This window comes from Microcaecilia unicolor, chromosome 11, assembly GCF_901765095.1.
Source record: "Microcaecilia unicolor chromosome 11, aMicUni1.1, whole genome shotgun sequence".
Classification (NCBI taxonomy): Eukaryota; Metazoa; Chordata; class Amphibia; order Gymnophiona; family Siphonopidae; genus Microcaecilia; species Microcaecilia unicolor.
Window position 1 is genome coordinate 165,989,154 of NC_044041.1, and position 17,399 is coordinate 166,006,552.

The following is a 17,399-nucleotide window of genomic DNA, read 5'->3' on the forward strand; positions in this document are numbered from 1 at the left end:
CACATGGAGAGGGAGACGGAGAAAAGTTGTTGGGCATGGATGGAGCATGGACACAAAAGGATGATACTGGATACAATGGGAGGGACAGCAACACAGGGGGGGTTGCTGGACAGATTAAGATAGGAACACAGAAGAGATAGTGAACTTGGGGGATAGGGACATGGACACAGAAGGAAGATGTTGGACAGGATGCAGAGGAAAGATGGATAATGGACATAGAGAAGAAATGTCAAAGGACAGGAGACCCTGGAAAGAGTTAAGAAAAACAGAAAATCAGGAGACTCGGGGCCCAAATCCATGCTTGAACATCAAAAGTAGAAAAAAAATATATTTTTTGTTTCTGAATTTATGAATTGTAATATGTCAACTTTGGGAAACTGTATTTCAATTTTCAGTACTGTGATAGGTTTGTTTTTTGCAGGGTTTGTTTACCAGAGCTCTGGAAGGGTGTCTTCTCCCCCTGCTCCCCACCACCTTGGGAGAAATGGTGGCCCATCTCAGTTTTTCTGCCCGGGGCCCATTCAGATAACCAACTGGGCAAGAAGGACCACATAAAATGTAGTTTTAACAATGTCTGCTTAGTTATTTGGATACTGCCACTGAATTTTAGCACACCTAGGTGACTTCAAGGAGCTGCCCACATACCTGGATAAGGGCCCCACAAGGTTTCCCTATCCCCTGCCCGTTCCCCCAACCCCTTCCAACAGTCATAACAGACTGATCACTAAAAACCAACCTGTTCAAAAAGGCATACCACAATGATCTATCCTAAATTCCAGATAACGAAACTTATACCAGAACTAGACAAAACTGAACCCTCGATACTTGATTGCTTCATTTACTCTGTCACCATTGAACTTTAACGCAGTATCACTTTATTTCTCAATCCGGAAATTAACTCTCTATACCTGACTGCTTAAAGTACTCTATCATTTATGAACTTTAATGCAATACCACTCTGTATTTTTCATTCCAATAATGGCGATCGCCACTACGGCATAATGTAAGCCACATTGAGCCTGCAAATAGGTGGGAAAATATGGGATACAAATGCAACAAATAAATAAATAAATTCAGTCCTAGCTGGTATTTCTGTTAAGTTTAAATTTATTTCTTGGGTATTGTATAGGGATCGGGATTGTATTCCTAATCTTTTCCTAATTCAGCTCTCTGTACAAGTTTATGTATTACTTGATTGTATATTTCAAACTTATAAATAAAAAAAATTTTAAAAGGTCTTTGTTTCCTCTCTTTTCATTAAAAAAAAAAGTGTGATTTCTGAGCCATGATTTTTAAAAACTTTTTACATAGCGCTAACCCTATACGCAGTGTTATGCAAGGTGTTGTAAATTATGGGCAAGGTTCACTCACTTAAAAGGTACTAATATCCCACACACTGTATACCTGGAATAATTTATTATTTTGCTTTCAAAATGTTGGCATCTAACCCATAATGATGTGCTGTAGGATGTTTGTACTAGTTAGAATCTTCAGCAACCAGTTAACAGAGCAGAGATTCCTTCTTCTGTTTTATAACAAGTGATTAATACCAGCCATAGATGTGCAATAGATGAGGTAGTCTGTAACACTGAGTATGATAGTAGATAACAGCTGCCGGACCTCTCTCACTGCCCATTTTTCCTTCTCCTGCAATACCACAGACCCTGCTTGACTTCGGGCCATGAGTTGATTCTTGATCAATGGGTATTCTATTCAGCCTATTATGCGATGTTAACTTTCATCTTTAGATCTAATGTGGTCTTCAAGCTCAGAACCTAGCTTCATTCGTGATTTCTTTTGAATATAATAGAAGACTTTGACCTCAGAATTTGTTTTTCTTTATTTTCAAAGTCCCACCAGCAATACCCTCCTCCCCCACCGCACGGTGCCCCATTAACGAAGAAGGGTTATTCTTCCATGGACAGCAAGGGCTATGGCATGTATGAGGAATATGAGGGGGACCAATATGGCGAGTATGAAGGCGAGGAGGAGGAGGAAATGGGGAAAGAAGACTATGACGACTTTACAAAAGAGCTGAACCAGTATAGAAGAGCCAAGGAAGGTACCAGCAGAGGGAGAGGTAAGGTCAAGATCTACTAAAAAATGAATGCTTAGTGTCAGAATTAGATCAAGCAAAAACATAAGTTTGTGTTTCATTTGTGCTGGAAACCAGGTCCTGTTTTCCAAACATTATGATTTGGCCACTCTTACCATGCACATAGCAAGCATAAATTCCTTCATGTAAACACTGCAGGGTTCCTTCATCTCCAGAATTAATGTTCAAATAAGATTGATTTGTCATGGTTAGCCTAAAATCTTTATTAGTATTTTACCACTTGTGGACCAGAGTTTATGACTTCAGGGTGTAGTTAAACTGATGATTATACTTGAGTTTTGTAGTGGAATTCTTTTAGCTGCTTCTTGTTTATGTATTCATTCATTCATTCATTCATTCGTTCATTGGGATTTATTAATTGCCTTTAAGGAGGCCTTGTAGTGCATTCAATAGATTGCTTGCCTACTGTGCCCATGCCTGAGTTCAAAACTTGCACTGGGATTTCTGTCAGGTAGCTAGCCTGTAGCCAACTCAGCCTTCCATCCACTTTTAGTCAGTAAATGAGTACCTGGGCTTATCCAGGAGGTAAAGTTGTCTGGAGAAGGCAATGGCAAACCACCCAAGTAATAGTCTGCCAAGAAACTGTCACCCAAGTGGTAACCCCCCAGAAGTCGTTCACAACTTGGTACTTGCATACAGAGATTACCTTTGCCTTTATTAACCACTTTATGGAAAGATTCACTGAAGGTGGTGTATAGCAGGTACAACAGGACATAAAACTTACAATTTTGTTAACAGTATAACAATAGTAAAATGACCAAATATAAGCATAAATGCAATCAGTTAGGTAAACTTGGGGATGGCAAATTGAATCCTAGTGATAGGAAAAACATAGAGCAATCATATAACAGAAATACGACAAATGACAGCACAATACAAATGATACCATAATAGGCAGCATGGAAAGACATTCTTCCTTGTCACTTGCAGCAGATGAATCCAGGAACTAGTGCGTTAAGTCCGCCTACCAGCAGGTGGAGATAGAGATAAACAAACTAAAGGCAGTGATGTCAGATGGCCAGCTCCATCCTCATTAGTATGCCTCTATCTCAGCAGGTGGTGGACGGCTTTTTCTTCAGCTCCTGGGCCCAAGGTCTCTGAGGGTGCTCCTGGGCTGGTGGCCAGTTTGAGCCGGGGGTGGCGGACTGGTGCTGTCCTCTTTGGCAGCATACACAGTTGCTGGGTCCCTGCTGCACTTCATATTCCCTCTGAACAGGCTTTTGCTGTTCCTTTCTTTCCCTGTTTGTTTCTGCCTCCTCACTAAAAAAAAAAAAAAAAAAAAAGGAACCATAGAATTTGTTTAAAAGAGAAACACAGAAGCACAGGGAAGTGTGTTTTTGCTGAGAGCAGATTTGTGTTACTGCTGTCCGAGTCCTGTTTTCTGTTAACTGCTTGTCTGAGCCTGCCTCGAAGTGGAGTCGGAAAGTTTTTTTCTTCAGCTCAGCTGTCAGTTCCCGCGCTTTCACGGTCCGGGGTAAGTCCAGCTGGGTTCCTGTTCGGGGGCGGGCGATGGCAGTGGAGGCACTAAAACGCTGTTCCATGATGCGGGAAACAGCATTCGGCGGTGGGCCTTTCCAGCGCGGGGTGCGCTGATTTGGCGGGACTCAACTGAGCAGTGCCCCCCCCCCCCCCCGAAAGCGTGCTTTCCCGCCCGGAGCCTGGCGATTCTCGTGCCATGTTACGATTGGTCACGGAGCCGGCTCCGGTAGCGGTTTTGGGCAAAGCTTCTTCTCCGCTGGTAGGGGAGTTCGGGGGGGGGGGGGGGGCGTCAGGCACTGTGGGCAGTGGTGCAGGTGCCATGGCTGTGACCTCCGTTGTGGGGGAGGGATTTTCGCCAGACTTTAGTTTGCTACTCCATCAGGCGTTTTTGTTGAAAAGGGCCTTCCCCCCCCCCCCCCCCCCCCCCTCACGCAGCTGCGACAGCTTCGGCCTTTGATTCTCTCAGGGGTTCTGGGGGTAACCAAGAGATTTTGGGGTTTTCCCCAGAGGATTTCTCCTCCCTTAAAAAGCCTAGGCTTTCTTTGGGATCTGAGGAGGGGTCCTGCATACGGTCGCCTGCAGCTTCCTCCGTGGTGGCTCTCTTGGAGCAGAGGGGGTAGAGGATGTGAAGGACGGTGTCCTCACTGACCAACCGGAGGACTCTTCCGCCGTGAGGATTTTCCATAAGGAGGAGTTGTCCTCCTTTATCTCTCAGGCGCTGGAAGCCCTGAATATAGAGGACCCTGAGGTTGCAGCTTCTCAGGCGGTCAACCCCAAGATGGCTAGTACTAGACCTTCTAAGGCCTTTCTGGTACATGAAGCTATTGAAGAGTTGATTTCGGCCCAGTGGGCAGATCCGGATGGGAGGCTGAAAGTAGCCAGGGCTATGGCCAGGCTGTATCCGGTTTCAGTGGACCGTTTAGAGCAGTTTGCTCTACCTAGAGTGGATGCCTTGGTGACGACGGTCACTAAGAAGACTACTCTTCCAGTGGGAGGTGGTGTGGCACTTAAGGATATGCAAGACAGATGGCTAGAGGCCTCTTTAAAACGTGCCTTTGAGGTGGCTGCTTTGACACTTCAAGCTTCTGTTTGTAGTTCTTATGCGGCTAGAGCTTGTCTCAGTTGGCTACATTCTGTCATGGATTCGATTTCTGAGTCTGATATGTCGGGAACTCCTCAGATGTCGCTGATGGATATTGGGCTGGCGTACTTGGTGGATGCCTTGTATGATTTGGTCCGTGCTTTGGCCAAACTCATGGCCTTGACTGTTTCCTCTCGGCGTCTTCTGTCGCTCCGTCATTGGGCTGCAGATATGGCATCTAAGCAACGGTTCATTAAAGTGCCTCTCTGAGGGAAATTGCTTTTTGGGGAAGACCTAGAAAGGAGCCTCGAGGTCACATTTCAGAGAGACGCACCGGTATCACCCGGGGCGGTCCAACGCAGCCTTTCAGCGTCCTTGTTTTGGGCAGCGTTCTTCCTTTCGCAACGAGAAACATCTGGCTGGACCACCCTCTCGTCAGGGGGCTCCTCAGGCCTCCCAATGATGGGGCGCAGGTCCACTCGGGAGGAGAGCAGATCGGTGGTGAGCTTTCTCTGTTTCTTCCAGAGTGGGCCAGAATTACTTCGGACCAGGGGGTCCTCGATGTGGTGTGAGAAGGTTACTACTATTACTACTTAACATTTCTAAAGCGCTACTAGGGTTACGCAGCGCTGTACAATTTAACATAAAAGGACAGGCCCTGCTCAAAGAGCTTACAATCTAAAGGACAAGTGAGTAGACGATACGATGGGGGCAGTCAATTTGGGGCAGTCCGGATATCTTGAAGGTAAGAGTTAGGTGCCGAAGGCAGCATTGAAGAGGTGGGCTTTAAGCAGAGACTTGAAGATGGGCAGGGAGGGGGCTTGACGTAGGGGCTCAGGAAGGTTACAAGCTAGAATTCTTCTCTCCCATCACAGACTTTTTTCTGGAGTCCCGCTGTGTATCGCAGGCCAAGAGGACAGCGGTTCTGCAGTGTTTGCGAGACCTGCTAAGGATATGGGCTATCGTGTCTGTTCCTCCTCTCGAAAGGTGCACAGGTCAGTACTCCCATCTTCTTTGTGGTTCCAAAGAAGGGAGGGGCTTTTCGGCCTATTCTCGATCTCAGAAAAGTAAACCAGTTTTCCTCAACCCTCCAGACCGGTCAAGACGCTTGGGTTATGCTCGCCTACCAGCAGAGGGAGACTGAGAACACTAACTTCAAACTATGTACATATAACCTGTGCCTAGCCATCTATCGTCAGTATTTTCTCAGTCTCAGCAGAGGGTAGACAGGCAACCTGTGCAGCTTGCCCGGTCTGGTAGGATTAAGAGATTAATTGGGAGCTTCTTTTGGTCTGTTTTAGCATCATATCCCTGTGCCTGGAATACGTTAGTGTGCTGGGGGTTGGTGGGTCCGGTGGGGCCTGCCATTGTCCCCTTTGGGGTGTCACACCCGGGTGGCCGGGTCCCTCCCCCTAGCTGGCTCTCCCGTTTGGGCAGCTTTGTGCCTCGGCTGCAGTTTTGTGCTGCAGCCTTGAGTGCCGAGTAGTTTTAGCAGCAGCAGGGCTCAATTTCAGGCTGCAGTAAAGTTAAAAAAAATAAATAAATAAAAAAGACTACCTGAGCTCGAAGGCCCAGACGGTGTTGAGAGCTGCGGGAGCTGCACTCCGGGGATCCGGAGCTGTTCAGCTGATTTGGGGCGCTGTTCTTTCTGGCTCCGGGTGAGTTAGTTTTTGTGCTGTCAGCTGTTCGTTTAGGCACGCGATGTCAGGAAAGCCGCTTCGATGCAGATCTTGTACGCGTCGAGGTGTTGGCGGTTCCTGCCGTTTTTGTGGCGAACCGAAGTCTTCCACCTGGTACCCGCGTCTGGCCCTCCAGAACTGGCAGCACCTCAGTCTAGCAGTGCAGCGGCGGTCCCAATTTTGGCAGGAACTGCCCCCATTTTGGATTTGGCCCCGCAAGGCCCGGAGATGGTCAGAGGACCTCAAGGCAGTCCGTTGTCGGGTTTTTCTGGGGGGGGGGGCGTTCTTGGTCGGATGGGTTTCCTGCCGGATTTTATTTGGAGTCTATTCCAGGCCAGGCAGGGGGGGCCGACGCGAGCTGAAGCCCCTTAGTCTTGGGACGGGGGGGGGGGGGGGCTAGTGTTAAGAGACCACGTGTAGAGTGGTCTGAGGTCTTGGAAAGTTTTTCTCTTCTGGAGTCAGAGGGCGATTTTAGTCCCCTGGAGGAGGATGAGGGGACGTTGGCTGGATATGATAAGGAGCTTGCTGTGCCTGGGGAGGACCCTTCGGTGGTTCGCATTTTTCACCAGGATGAGTTGACGGACCTTATTGAGCAGGTGTCGTCGACGCTCAAGTTTGCGGCGGCAGCTCCGGTGACAGATGGGAAGCAGGATCCGTTGGTTAAGGGGATTCGGCGAGTATCTCGTACTTTCCCTATGAACGCGGATCTGAGAGAAATGATTACCCAGGAGTGGCACTCGCCAGAAGATCAGTGTAAAGTGGCTCGAGCCATGGCTAAGCTGTACCCGCTTCCGCAGGAGGATAGAGATTCCCTCCGGCCTCCGACCATGGATGCCATGGTGACGCTGTGACTAAGGCTACGGCTATTCCTGTGGATGGGACCCTCAGGACAGGAAATTGGAGACGTTTCTCAAGCGGAGTTTTGATTTGTCTGCCTTAGCGTTACAGGCGTCGGTTTGTGGAGGTCTGGTGGCCCGGGCGTGTTTCCGCTGGGCTGAGCGGCTTCTGGATAGCCCGCCGGCTGATAGGGCCTCTTTAGTTCAAGATTTGGCGAAGTTGGAGATGGGGTCGTCCTTCATGGCTGATGCGCTGTACGATTTGTTATGGGCTTCGGCTAAGAACATGACCTTGGCGGTGGCAGCTCGTCAGGCCCTGTGGTTGTGGGGCTGGGTGGCTGATGCTGCTTCTAAGGCAAAGCTGTGTTCGCTTCCATTTAAAGGTTCTTTGCTTTTTGGGGAAGAGTTAGATAAGTTGGTGAGGGGTCTTGGTGATGCTAAGGTTCCTCGACTTCCAGAGCTTCGCCCTAAGGCTGCTAGGGGGTCCGCGGTGCGCGGCCGGTTTCAGGAAGCTTGGCGATATCGGCCTGGCAGGTCCTCTGGTGGGACTAGGGTTCGTTTTTTCCAGAGAACTCAGTCCTTTCGAAGTGGTCGCCGTTGAGGGCGAGGTTCCTCTACGGGAATGACCGGTGCATCCCGTCCTTCGCAATGATGGTTTGGGGACCCAACCTCTGGTTCGTGTGGGGGCTCGTTTGCGCTTGTTTTACCAGAGGTGGGTCCAGATCACGTCAAATCAGTGGGTGCTGCAGATTGTGCGAGACGGATATGCGCTAGAGTTCGACGGTCCTCTGCCCGATTTCTTTCTCATTTCTCCTTGTCATTCAAGGCACAAGGCGAGAGCAGTGCAAGAGACTCTGTCGCGTCTGGTCGATTTAGGAGCGGTAGTTCCGGTTCCTCCAGGAGAGCGTGGAACGGGTTGTTATTCCATTTACTTCATGGTCCCCAAAAAGGAGGATTCTTTTCGGCCCATTTTGGATCTCAAGAAGGTCAATGCGGCTCTGAAGGTTCCTTCCTTTCGAATGGAGACGTTACGCTCATTCATTGTAGCGGTTCAGGAAGGAGAGTTTCTGACGTCTTTAGATCTGACGGAGGCTTACTTGCACATTCCCATCCTAGAGGCACACTAGCGTTTTCTTTGTTTTGTGGTGTTGGGGAGACATTTTCAGTTTTGTGCTCTTCCGTTCGGCCTGGCAACAGCTCCTCGCACTTTTTCCAAGGTCATGGTAGTGGTGGCGGCTGCTCTGCGTTTGCAGGGCATTTTGGTCCATCAGTACCTAGACGACTGGTTGATTTGGGCCAAGTCAAAGTCGGAGAGCGAGGAGGCCACCGGCCGGGTGGTGACCTTTTTGCAGTCTCTCGGCTGGGTTGTCAATGTGGCCAAGAGTCACCTCGTTCCGTCACAGTCCCTAGAGTATTTGGGAGTCCATTTCGACACGAAGAGAGGCCGGGTGTTTTTGACAGCTCCTCGCATTTCCAAGCTACAGACTCAGATCCGGTAGCTCAGAGGGCACCTTCGGCGCGGGAGTATCTTCAGGTGCTGGGTCTGATGGCGGCATCAATAGAGGTAGTGCCCTGGGCCAGGGCCCACATGAGACCATTGCAGGTAGCGTTGTTGTCTCGCTGGTCTCCTCAGTTTCAGAGTTTGGAGGAGAGGCTCTCGCTGCCGGAGGAGGCTCTGTGCAGTCTTCGCTGGTGGCTCCACTCTCCGAATCTAGCGAAGGGCATGCCGCTGGACACTCCACATTGGGTGGTGCTGACCACGGATGCGAGCCTGTCAGGATGGGGGGCTCATTGTCTGGGTTAGGTGGCCCGAGGAGGTGAGTTGGTCCATCAATCTCCTGGAGACGCGAGCAATTCGATTGGCTCTTCGGTCCTTTCAGAGTCTTCTAGACAGCAAGGCAGTCAGGGTTCTTTCTGACAATTCCACGGCCGTCGCTTATGTAAATCGACAGGGGGGAACGAAGAGTCCCAGGTTAGCTGTAGAGGCGACGGAGTTGCTGTCATAGGCAGAAGTTCATCTGCAGAGTCTCTCGGCGGGACACGTTGCAGGGGTGGACAATGTGAGCGCGGATTATCTGAGCAGGCATACGTTGGATCCCGGAGAGTGGGCTCTCCATCCCTCCGTGTTCGAGCGGATAGTGTTGCAGTGGGGTCGGCCGGTGTTGGATCTTAAAGCGTCGGCCGACAATGCGCAGGTCTCTTGGTTCTTCAGTCGTCGAAGGGATGCTCGAGCCGAGGGCATCGACGTGTTGGTGCTTCCGTAGCCAACTCAGCAGTTGCTCTACGTGTTTCCGCCGTGGCCGCTGGTGGGCTGCGTGGTGCAGCGGATCGGTCATCACTCGGGATTAGTGGTTCTGATAGCGCCCATTTGGCCTTGTTGTCCGTGGTACGGAGATCTGATGCGGTTGCTGGTGCAGGATCCGATTCCCTTGGGGCCTCGGGTGTGATTGGTTCAGGGGCCGATCGAGATGGCCGATCCCTCTCCGTTCTTGCTTACGGCTTGGCTCTTGAAAGGCACCGGTTGAGAAAGAGAGGTTTTTCGGCCAGGGTGATTGATACGATGTTGAGGTCTCGCAAGAAGTCTACTTCCTTGGCGTATGTGCGGGTGTGGCGCACCTTCGAGAATTGGTGTCAAGAGCGGGACTATGTCCCTTTGCGTGCTTCGGTGGTGGAAGTATTGGATTTTCTGCAGGATGGTTTGGAGAGGGGGCTGTCGCTCTCTTTCCTGAAAGTGCAGGTTTCTGCCTTGTCTAGTTTTAGAGGTAAGATTCGGGAGTTTCCTTGGATGTCAAGAGGTAAAGTGTTGACAGATGAGGGTGGTGGATCTTTAAAGCCTGGCTAAGCTGTGCTGTGTAAAAAGCCTAGCTAAGCTGAACTGTTTTGAGGCCTTGCTGATGAGGGCTGTGTTTGAAAGCTTGGCTAGCTGAACTTTGTGAGAAAGCCTGGCTAAGCTGGGCTGTGTTTAAAGCCTAGCTAAGTTGAACTGTTTTGAGGCCTTGCTGAAGAGGGCAGTGTTGGAAAGCTTGGCTAGCTGAACTGTGTTTAAAGCCTGACTAGCAGAACTTTGTTTAAAAAGACAGGCAAGCTGAACTGTGTTGCACCGCCTTGCTAGCGGAACTGTGTGGCGGTGAGAGCGAACTGCACTGACGAGTGTGGAGTCGGAAGCAGACAGCACGGATGAGGGAGAGAGACAATTACGCGGCCGAGAGAAGCGGCTGACAGCAGAACGCAGGATTTTCGAGCATCGGATAGGTTGTTCGAATTGTTTGGAGGTCCCAAGAAAGGGGCAGCGGCTTCCAAGGCTACTCTAGCTAGGTGGTTGAAGGAGACTATTGCTTCGGCTTACTTGTTGAAACGCCGTGCCGTGCCCTCTTTACTTAAGGCTCATTCTACTCGGGGGGGTAGCTGCTTCTTGGGCGGAAAGTAGTTTTATTCCTCCGCAGGATATTTGTAAGGCAGCAGCGTGGTCATCCATCCATTCCTTTGTGAAACATTACAGACTGGATGTTCAGGCAAAAGAGGATGCTCGGTTTGGAGCGGCTGTGTTGTCTTCTGCTTTTCGAGGGTCCCACCCTTAAGTTTCTACTGCTTTGGTACTTCCCAAGCGTCTTGACCGGTCTGGAGGGTTGATGAGGAAGGTGAAATTAGGCCTTACCTGCTAATTTTCTTTCCTCTAGACCCTCCAGACCGGTCAAGAGCCCGCCCTGTCTATTATCAGAAGTGATTTTGAGCCGTGTTGTGCTGTGACTATTCTTTTCAAGTTTAGTGTGGTCGGAGAGAATTTCTTTGACTCTAAGACAGTACAGAGCGGGATGTTTTGACGTTCCGTCTGTTTAAGCACACTGTTGGTGTTTGACTATTGTTTTTCCAGGTACTGGGGTTTCTCGTTTCAGGTTTTGTTTTTTCTGCTTTGCTAAGCGTATACTGACGATAAATGGCTAGGCACAGGTTATATGTACATAGTTTGAAGTTAGTGTTCTCAGTCTCCTTCTGCTGGTAGGCGAGCATAACCCAAGCGTCTTGACCAATCTGGAGGGTCTAGAGGAAAGAAAATTAGCAGGTAAAGCCTAATTTCACCTTTGTGGGTTCATCACTTCCACATGAAGACATTAAGGGCAGTTATTGCTGCTGTTCAACCAGACGAGTTTTTGACAGCTCTCGATTTGAGGGAAGCTTACCTGCACATTCCCATTTGGCAGCCCCATCAGAGTTTTCTCAGATTTGCGGTGCTGGGTCAGCACTTCCAGTTTCGGGCCCTTCCTTTCGGAATGACCACTGCCCCACGCACTTTTTCCAAGGTTATGGTGGTGGTGGTGGTGGCGGCGGCGTTCCTGCAGAAGGAGGGGATTCGAGTGCATCCATATCTCGACGACTGGCTGATTCGGGTGACGACAGCAGAGGAGAGTCGAGTGGTCACCGACCGAGTGATTGCGGTGTTGCAATCCTTAGATTGGGTGGTCAATATGGACAAGAGTCATCTGGTTCCTACTCAGAATCTGGAGTATCTTGGAGTGCAATTCAGTACGAAGCAGGGGAAGGTGTTTCTTCCCAAGGGGCGAAGGATCAGATTGCTTTCTCAGATATGGACCTTATTGAGTCGTCGCGCTCCCCGAGTGTGGGACTATGTTCAGCTCCTCGGTTCCATGACGGCGACCTTGGAGGTCATTCCATGGGCAAGGGCTCACATGCGGCCTCTTCAGAATTTCCTTTTGAGCAGATGGTCGCCAACGTCGCTGGATTATCAACGACGCCTTCCTTGGTCGAGCCGGGCCAGGGACAGTCTCGCGTGGTGGCTCCGGTCAGCCAATTTGTAGAAGGATGTTTCTCTGGCATCTCCCAATTGGGTGGTAGTCGTGACGGATGCCAGCCTTGCGGACTGGGGAGCCCATTGTCTTTATCAAGTAGCCCAGGGATCGTGGGTCCCTCTCGAAGCGACTTGGCCGATAAATTGTCTGGAGTTGCGAGCAGTCGTGAATGCGCTGCAGAGTTTTCAGGACCTTCTGCAGGGGCAAGCGGTTCGTGTATTCTCGGACAACACCACGACGGTGGCCTACATCAATCGGCAGGGGGGCACTCACAGTCTTCCCTTGGCAGTGGAAGCGTCTCGTCTTCTAGTATGGGCGGAAGCGCATGTTCAGAGTGTCGGCAGCACACATTGCGGGCCAAGACAATGTTCAAGTGGATTTTCTCAGCTGGACTCTTTTGGATTCAGCGGAATGGATACTGTTGGACTCGATTTTTCGGCTGATCTGTCAACATTGGGGAAGACCAGTAATGGATCTCATGGCCATGGCTTGCAATGCCAAAGTTCCCCAGTTCTTCAGCCGCAAACGGCAGCCAGGATCCGCAGGATTGGACGCTCTTCTCAGCCATGGCCGGAACAACAGCTACTGTATGTTTTTTCTCCGTGGCCTCTGATAGGGAGAGTTCTTTCCACATAGGGTGGCATCGGGGGCCGGTCGTTCTAGTGGCCCCAGACTGGCCCCGACGGCCGTGGTATGCGGATCTCATTCGAGCACTCTCAGAGCCACCATTGTGACTTCCGGTGACTCCCGATCTGTATCAAGGGCCAGTTCAGATGGAAAATCCCTCCCGCTTTGGTCTTACGGCCTGGCTATTGAGAGGCGGCAGCTGAGGATGAAGGGATTTTCAGGACCAGTCATTGCCACTCTTTTGGGGGCACGGAAGCAGTCTACTTCAGCAGCGTACGCGCGAGTGTGGAAAGCTTTGTGGTGTGCTTTGCGTGCTGAATCGCCTTTTCGGGCGGACATTCCGGTTATTCTGGAGTTCCTTCAGAATGGTCTTCAAAAGGGATTGGCATATAATTCCCTTCGAGTGCAGGTTGCCGCGCTAGCTTGTTTTAGGGGCAAACTGGACGATTCCTCTTTAGCAGCTCACTCTGATGTGGTCCGTTTCCTATGCGGGGCTCTTCGGCTTCGGCCTCCTCTGCGGCAGCCATGCCTAGCGTGGCATTTGAATGTGGTAATTGCGAGCCCTCCAGGCCCCACCGTTTGAGCCATTGAATAAGGTTTCTGAGAAGGATCTAACACTTAAGACAGTGTTATTGGTGGCCATTGCTTCGACTAGGAGGATTTCTGAAATTCAGGCTTTGTCTTGCAGAGATCCTTTTTTGCAGTTTTCTGAAGCAGGGGTGCCAATTCTACCTAAAGTGGTTTCGGCTTTCCATGTCAATCAGGCGGTTTATCTTTCGTCTTTCCGAAGAGAGGATTATCCGGGCGAGTTTGCCTTGCTACGTTTCCTGGACATGCGGAGAGCCTTGTTTCGGTACTTGCAGATCTCTGACGAGTTTCGACGCTCGGCTCATCTCTTTTGTGCTCTTATCGGGATCGAAAAGAGGTGCGGGGGCTTCTAAGGCTTCCATTGCTCGCTGGATTAGGGAAGCCATTGGAGCGGCGTATCTGCTACAAGGGTGGGCGTCTCCAGTGGCCCTGAAGGCGCATTCTACTCGGGCACAGGCGGCTTCTTGGGTGGAGGCGGAGGCCTTATCTCTAGAAGAGATTTGTCAGGCAGCATCCCGTCATACTTTTGCGAAGCACAGGCTAGACGTGTCTGCTCGGGAGGATGCAAGTTTTGGGGTGGGAGTGTTGGCGTGGGGAGTTTCGGCTTAAGGAATTCTTTGGTACATCCCACTAGTTCCTGGATTCATCTGCTGCAAGTGACAAGGAAGGTAAAATTATGTCTTACCTGATAATTTTCTTTCCTTTAACACAGCAGATGAATCCAGGATCCCTCCCTAGTTCAGCCGACGGTTTTTTTTTTTACATTTTCCACGCAGTGTGGTTTTTTTTCCTTCCAGGTTCTCTTTTGTAGAGTTCAGACAGATATGGGAACATGGAAAGGATTCCGATTTCTGGATCAAGTTGCAGTTATTTTGAAGTTCTTATTTGGTTCTCTGTTTTTCATAGGATGGTTTCTGGTTGTTGTTGGTTTCATATTTTTGGCCTTGGCAAATGCTTACAAATGACATACTAACTGAGGAAGGAGTTGGCCGTCTGACATCACTGCCTTTAGTTTGTTTATCTCTATCTCCACCTGCTGGTAGGCGGACTTAACCCACTAGTTCTTGGATTCATCTGTTGCATTAAAGGAAAGAAAATTATCAGGTAAGACATAATTTTACCATATAATATAGATATGATACCATGTCAGCACAATACAAATGAAGTACTTTAATAGGCACACATTGGAAGACATAGATATAATGCTCATGCTATTTGTGCATTACAATTAAACATATTATTAGGCAGCTCAGGAGGAAAGTGCAATTGAGAGATATAGATAGGACAGAGGCATTGGGATAAATATCACCACTGCTGCCCATGGGGTCTCGCTCACATTAACCCACTGAATCAGATTCAAAACCTGTCAAATGCCATCCAAACTGACCCCCAATAAAAACCCACCTGATCTGGGTGCACTAACACTGGCATGTACATGCCAATTTGCCATAACCAATGATCAGATTGGACAATATACAACCTCCCCTCTTTTTGTCCCCATTGTGCCTGAATCGCACCTACCTATTCAACCTCAACATAACCTTGTATGTCTTTCTCAACCGGACTTGGCGAAAGCCTTTACGGTATTATGTAAGCCACATTGAGCCTGCAAATTGGTGGGAAAATGTGGGATATAAATGTAACAAATAAATAAAATAGAAGGATGGCCAGACTACAGGTAAATTATATTTCTCCGAGGACAAGCAGGCTGCTTGTTCTCACTGATAGGTGACGTCCACGGCAGCCCCTCCAATCGGAAACTTTACTAGCAAAGGCCTTTGCTAGTCCTCGCGCGCCCATGCGCACCGCGCATGCGCGGCCGTCTTCCCGCCCAAACCTGCTCGTGTTTGTCAGTCTTCTTTTGTCCGCGCTTGGAACGGTCGTGATTTGCGCCGTTTCGTGCCCCTCGAAGTTGACCCTCGCGCGTCTTCGCGATTTCGCTGCTAAAAAAAAAAAAAAAAGAGAAGACCTCGGTCTTGTCCCTTCCCGTGTGTCCAGTTTGTTTCCCCGTCGTAAGTTTCCTTTTGCTTTCGGGGTAGGCCTTTTTTGGGGCCTCGGTACGGGTTTTTTCTCTCGCCCTAATTTTGTTGCCCTTAGTCGCCATTACGAATTTTGATTTCGCCGGCGTGATTTTTCCGCCCATGTCATCGAAGTCTCCCAGCGGCTTCAAGAAGTGCACCCAGTGCGCCCGGGTAATCTCGCTCACTGATAGGCACGCGTCGTGTCTTCAGTGTCTGGGGGCTGGGCATCGCCCGCAGGCCTGTAGTCTTTGCGCTCTTTTACAGAAGAGGACTCAGGTTGCGAGATTGGCCCAGTGGAACGTGTTGTTCTCGGGCTCTTCGTCGACAACAGCACCGGAGGCATCGAGTGCATCGACGTCGACAGCATCAAGACCTTCGACCTCGGCATCGACTGCATCGAGGTATCGACCCTCTGCATCGTCGGTACCGAGGCATCGAAAGGCTGCGTCGACGTCGGTGGTACCGGGACCTCCACTGTTGCTGATGTCGTCGGACGGTGGTGCTTCGACTGGAGTGCAGGTGAGGGCTGTCCATTCCCCTGCTGGTGGCGGTGAGCCTTCGGGTGGGTCTCCCCCTACCCTGAGGGCTCCTGCGGTACAGCCCCCCCGAGACCGACCTTCTTCGGCCTCGGCCCCGAGGAAGAGACGGCTGGATTCTACGTCCTCCTCGTCGGTACCGGGAAGCTCCGGTGACATGCTTCGTTTAAAAAAATCAAAGAAGCATCGACACCGGTCTCCTTCCCGCATCGGTACCGAGAGCTCTGGGTCGCCGAGGGAGTCGGCACCCAGTAGGCATCGGCACCGGGAGGACCGCTCACCCTCTGTTCAGGAGGTGTTGATGCGCTCCACCTTGGACAGCCCGGAGCAGCCTCCACGCCCGGAACAGACTCTGACTTCGACGCCTGCATCGGCTTCCATGTCTTTCTCCACAGCCGCTCTGCACGAGAGTCTCCGGGCCGTTCTCCCGGAGATCCTGGGAGAGCTGTTGCGCCCTTCCCCTCCAGTACCGGGGGTGCTTGCGCCACCGGTACCGTCGAGTGAGGCGCCGGCTGGCCCCTTGCCCGAGGTGAGGTCTCCGTCAAGCGGCACCGACTGCGGCCGCCTCCCAGGAAGGCTCCCTGACGACGTCGGCGGAGGGAGCTTCGCCGGTGTTGGCGAGGGAGTCTACCTCTCGACGCTCCCACCGTGGCCGTGTTTCCACGGAGTCGAGTCGGGCACAGCTTCAGACACAGGTTCATGAACTTGTGTCTGATACCGATGGTGAGGCCTCGTGGGAGGAGGAGGAGGACATCAGATATTTCTCTGACGAGGAGTCTGATGGCCTTCCTTCTGATCCCACTCCCTCCCCTGAAAGGCAGCTTTCTCCTCCCGAGAGTCTGTCTTTTGCGGCCTTTGTCCGGGAGATGTCTACGGCCATCCCCTTCCCAGTGGTTGTGGAGGATGAACCCAGGGCTGAAATGTTTGAGCTCTTGGACTATCCTTCTCCACCTAAGGAAGCGTCCACAGTACCCATGCATCATGTCCTAAAAAAGACATTGCTGGCGAACTGGACCAAGCCTTTAAGTAATCCCCACATTCCCAAGAAGATCAAGTCCCAGTACCGGATTCATGGGGACCCAGAGCTGATGCGCACTCAGTTGCCTCACGACTCTGGTGTGGTGGATCTGGCCCTAAAGAAGGCTAAGAGTTCTAGGGAGCATGCTTCGGCGCCCCCGGGCAAGGACTCTAGAACCTTAGACTCCTTTGGGAGGAAGGCCTACCATTTTTCTATGCTCGTGGCCAAAATTCAGTCTTACCAGCTCTACACGAGCATCCATATGCGGAACAATGTGCGGCAGTTGGCGGGCTTGGTGGACAAGCTCCCTCCTGAGCAAGCCAAGCCACTTCAGGAGGTGGTCAGGCAGCTGAAGGCATGCAGAAAATTCCTGGCCAGAGGGGTATATGATACCTTTGATGTTGCGTCCAGGGCCGCTGCTCAAGGTGTGGTGATGCGCAGACTCTCATGGCTGCGTGCCTCCGACCTGGAGAATAGGATCCAGCAGCGGATTGCGGACTCCCCTTGCCAAGCGGACAACATTTTTGGAGAGAAAGTCGAACAGGTGGTAGAGCAGCTCCACCAGCGGGATACTGCTTTCGACAAGTTCTCCCGCCGGCAGCCTTCAGCATCT

At 50.8% G+C, this 17,399-nt stretch overlaps 1 protein-coding gene across 3 annotated transcripts in view; it reads left to right on the forward strand.

Annotated features, from left to right (window-relative positions):
• ZC3H4 (zinc finger CCCH-type containing 4) overlaps positions 1-17,399 on the forward strand; it is a 282,668-nt gene that overhangs the window by 147,339 nt on the left and 117,930 nt on the right. For all 3 annotated transcript variants that reach the window (XM_030218219.1, XM_030218221.1, XM_030218220.1), the window contains exon 4: positions 1,852-2,080. In XM_030218219.1, the coding sequence (XP_030074079.1) occupies positions 1,852-2,080 (229 nt within the window). The remainder of the gene's footprint in view (positions 1-1,851; positions 2,081-17,399) is intronic.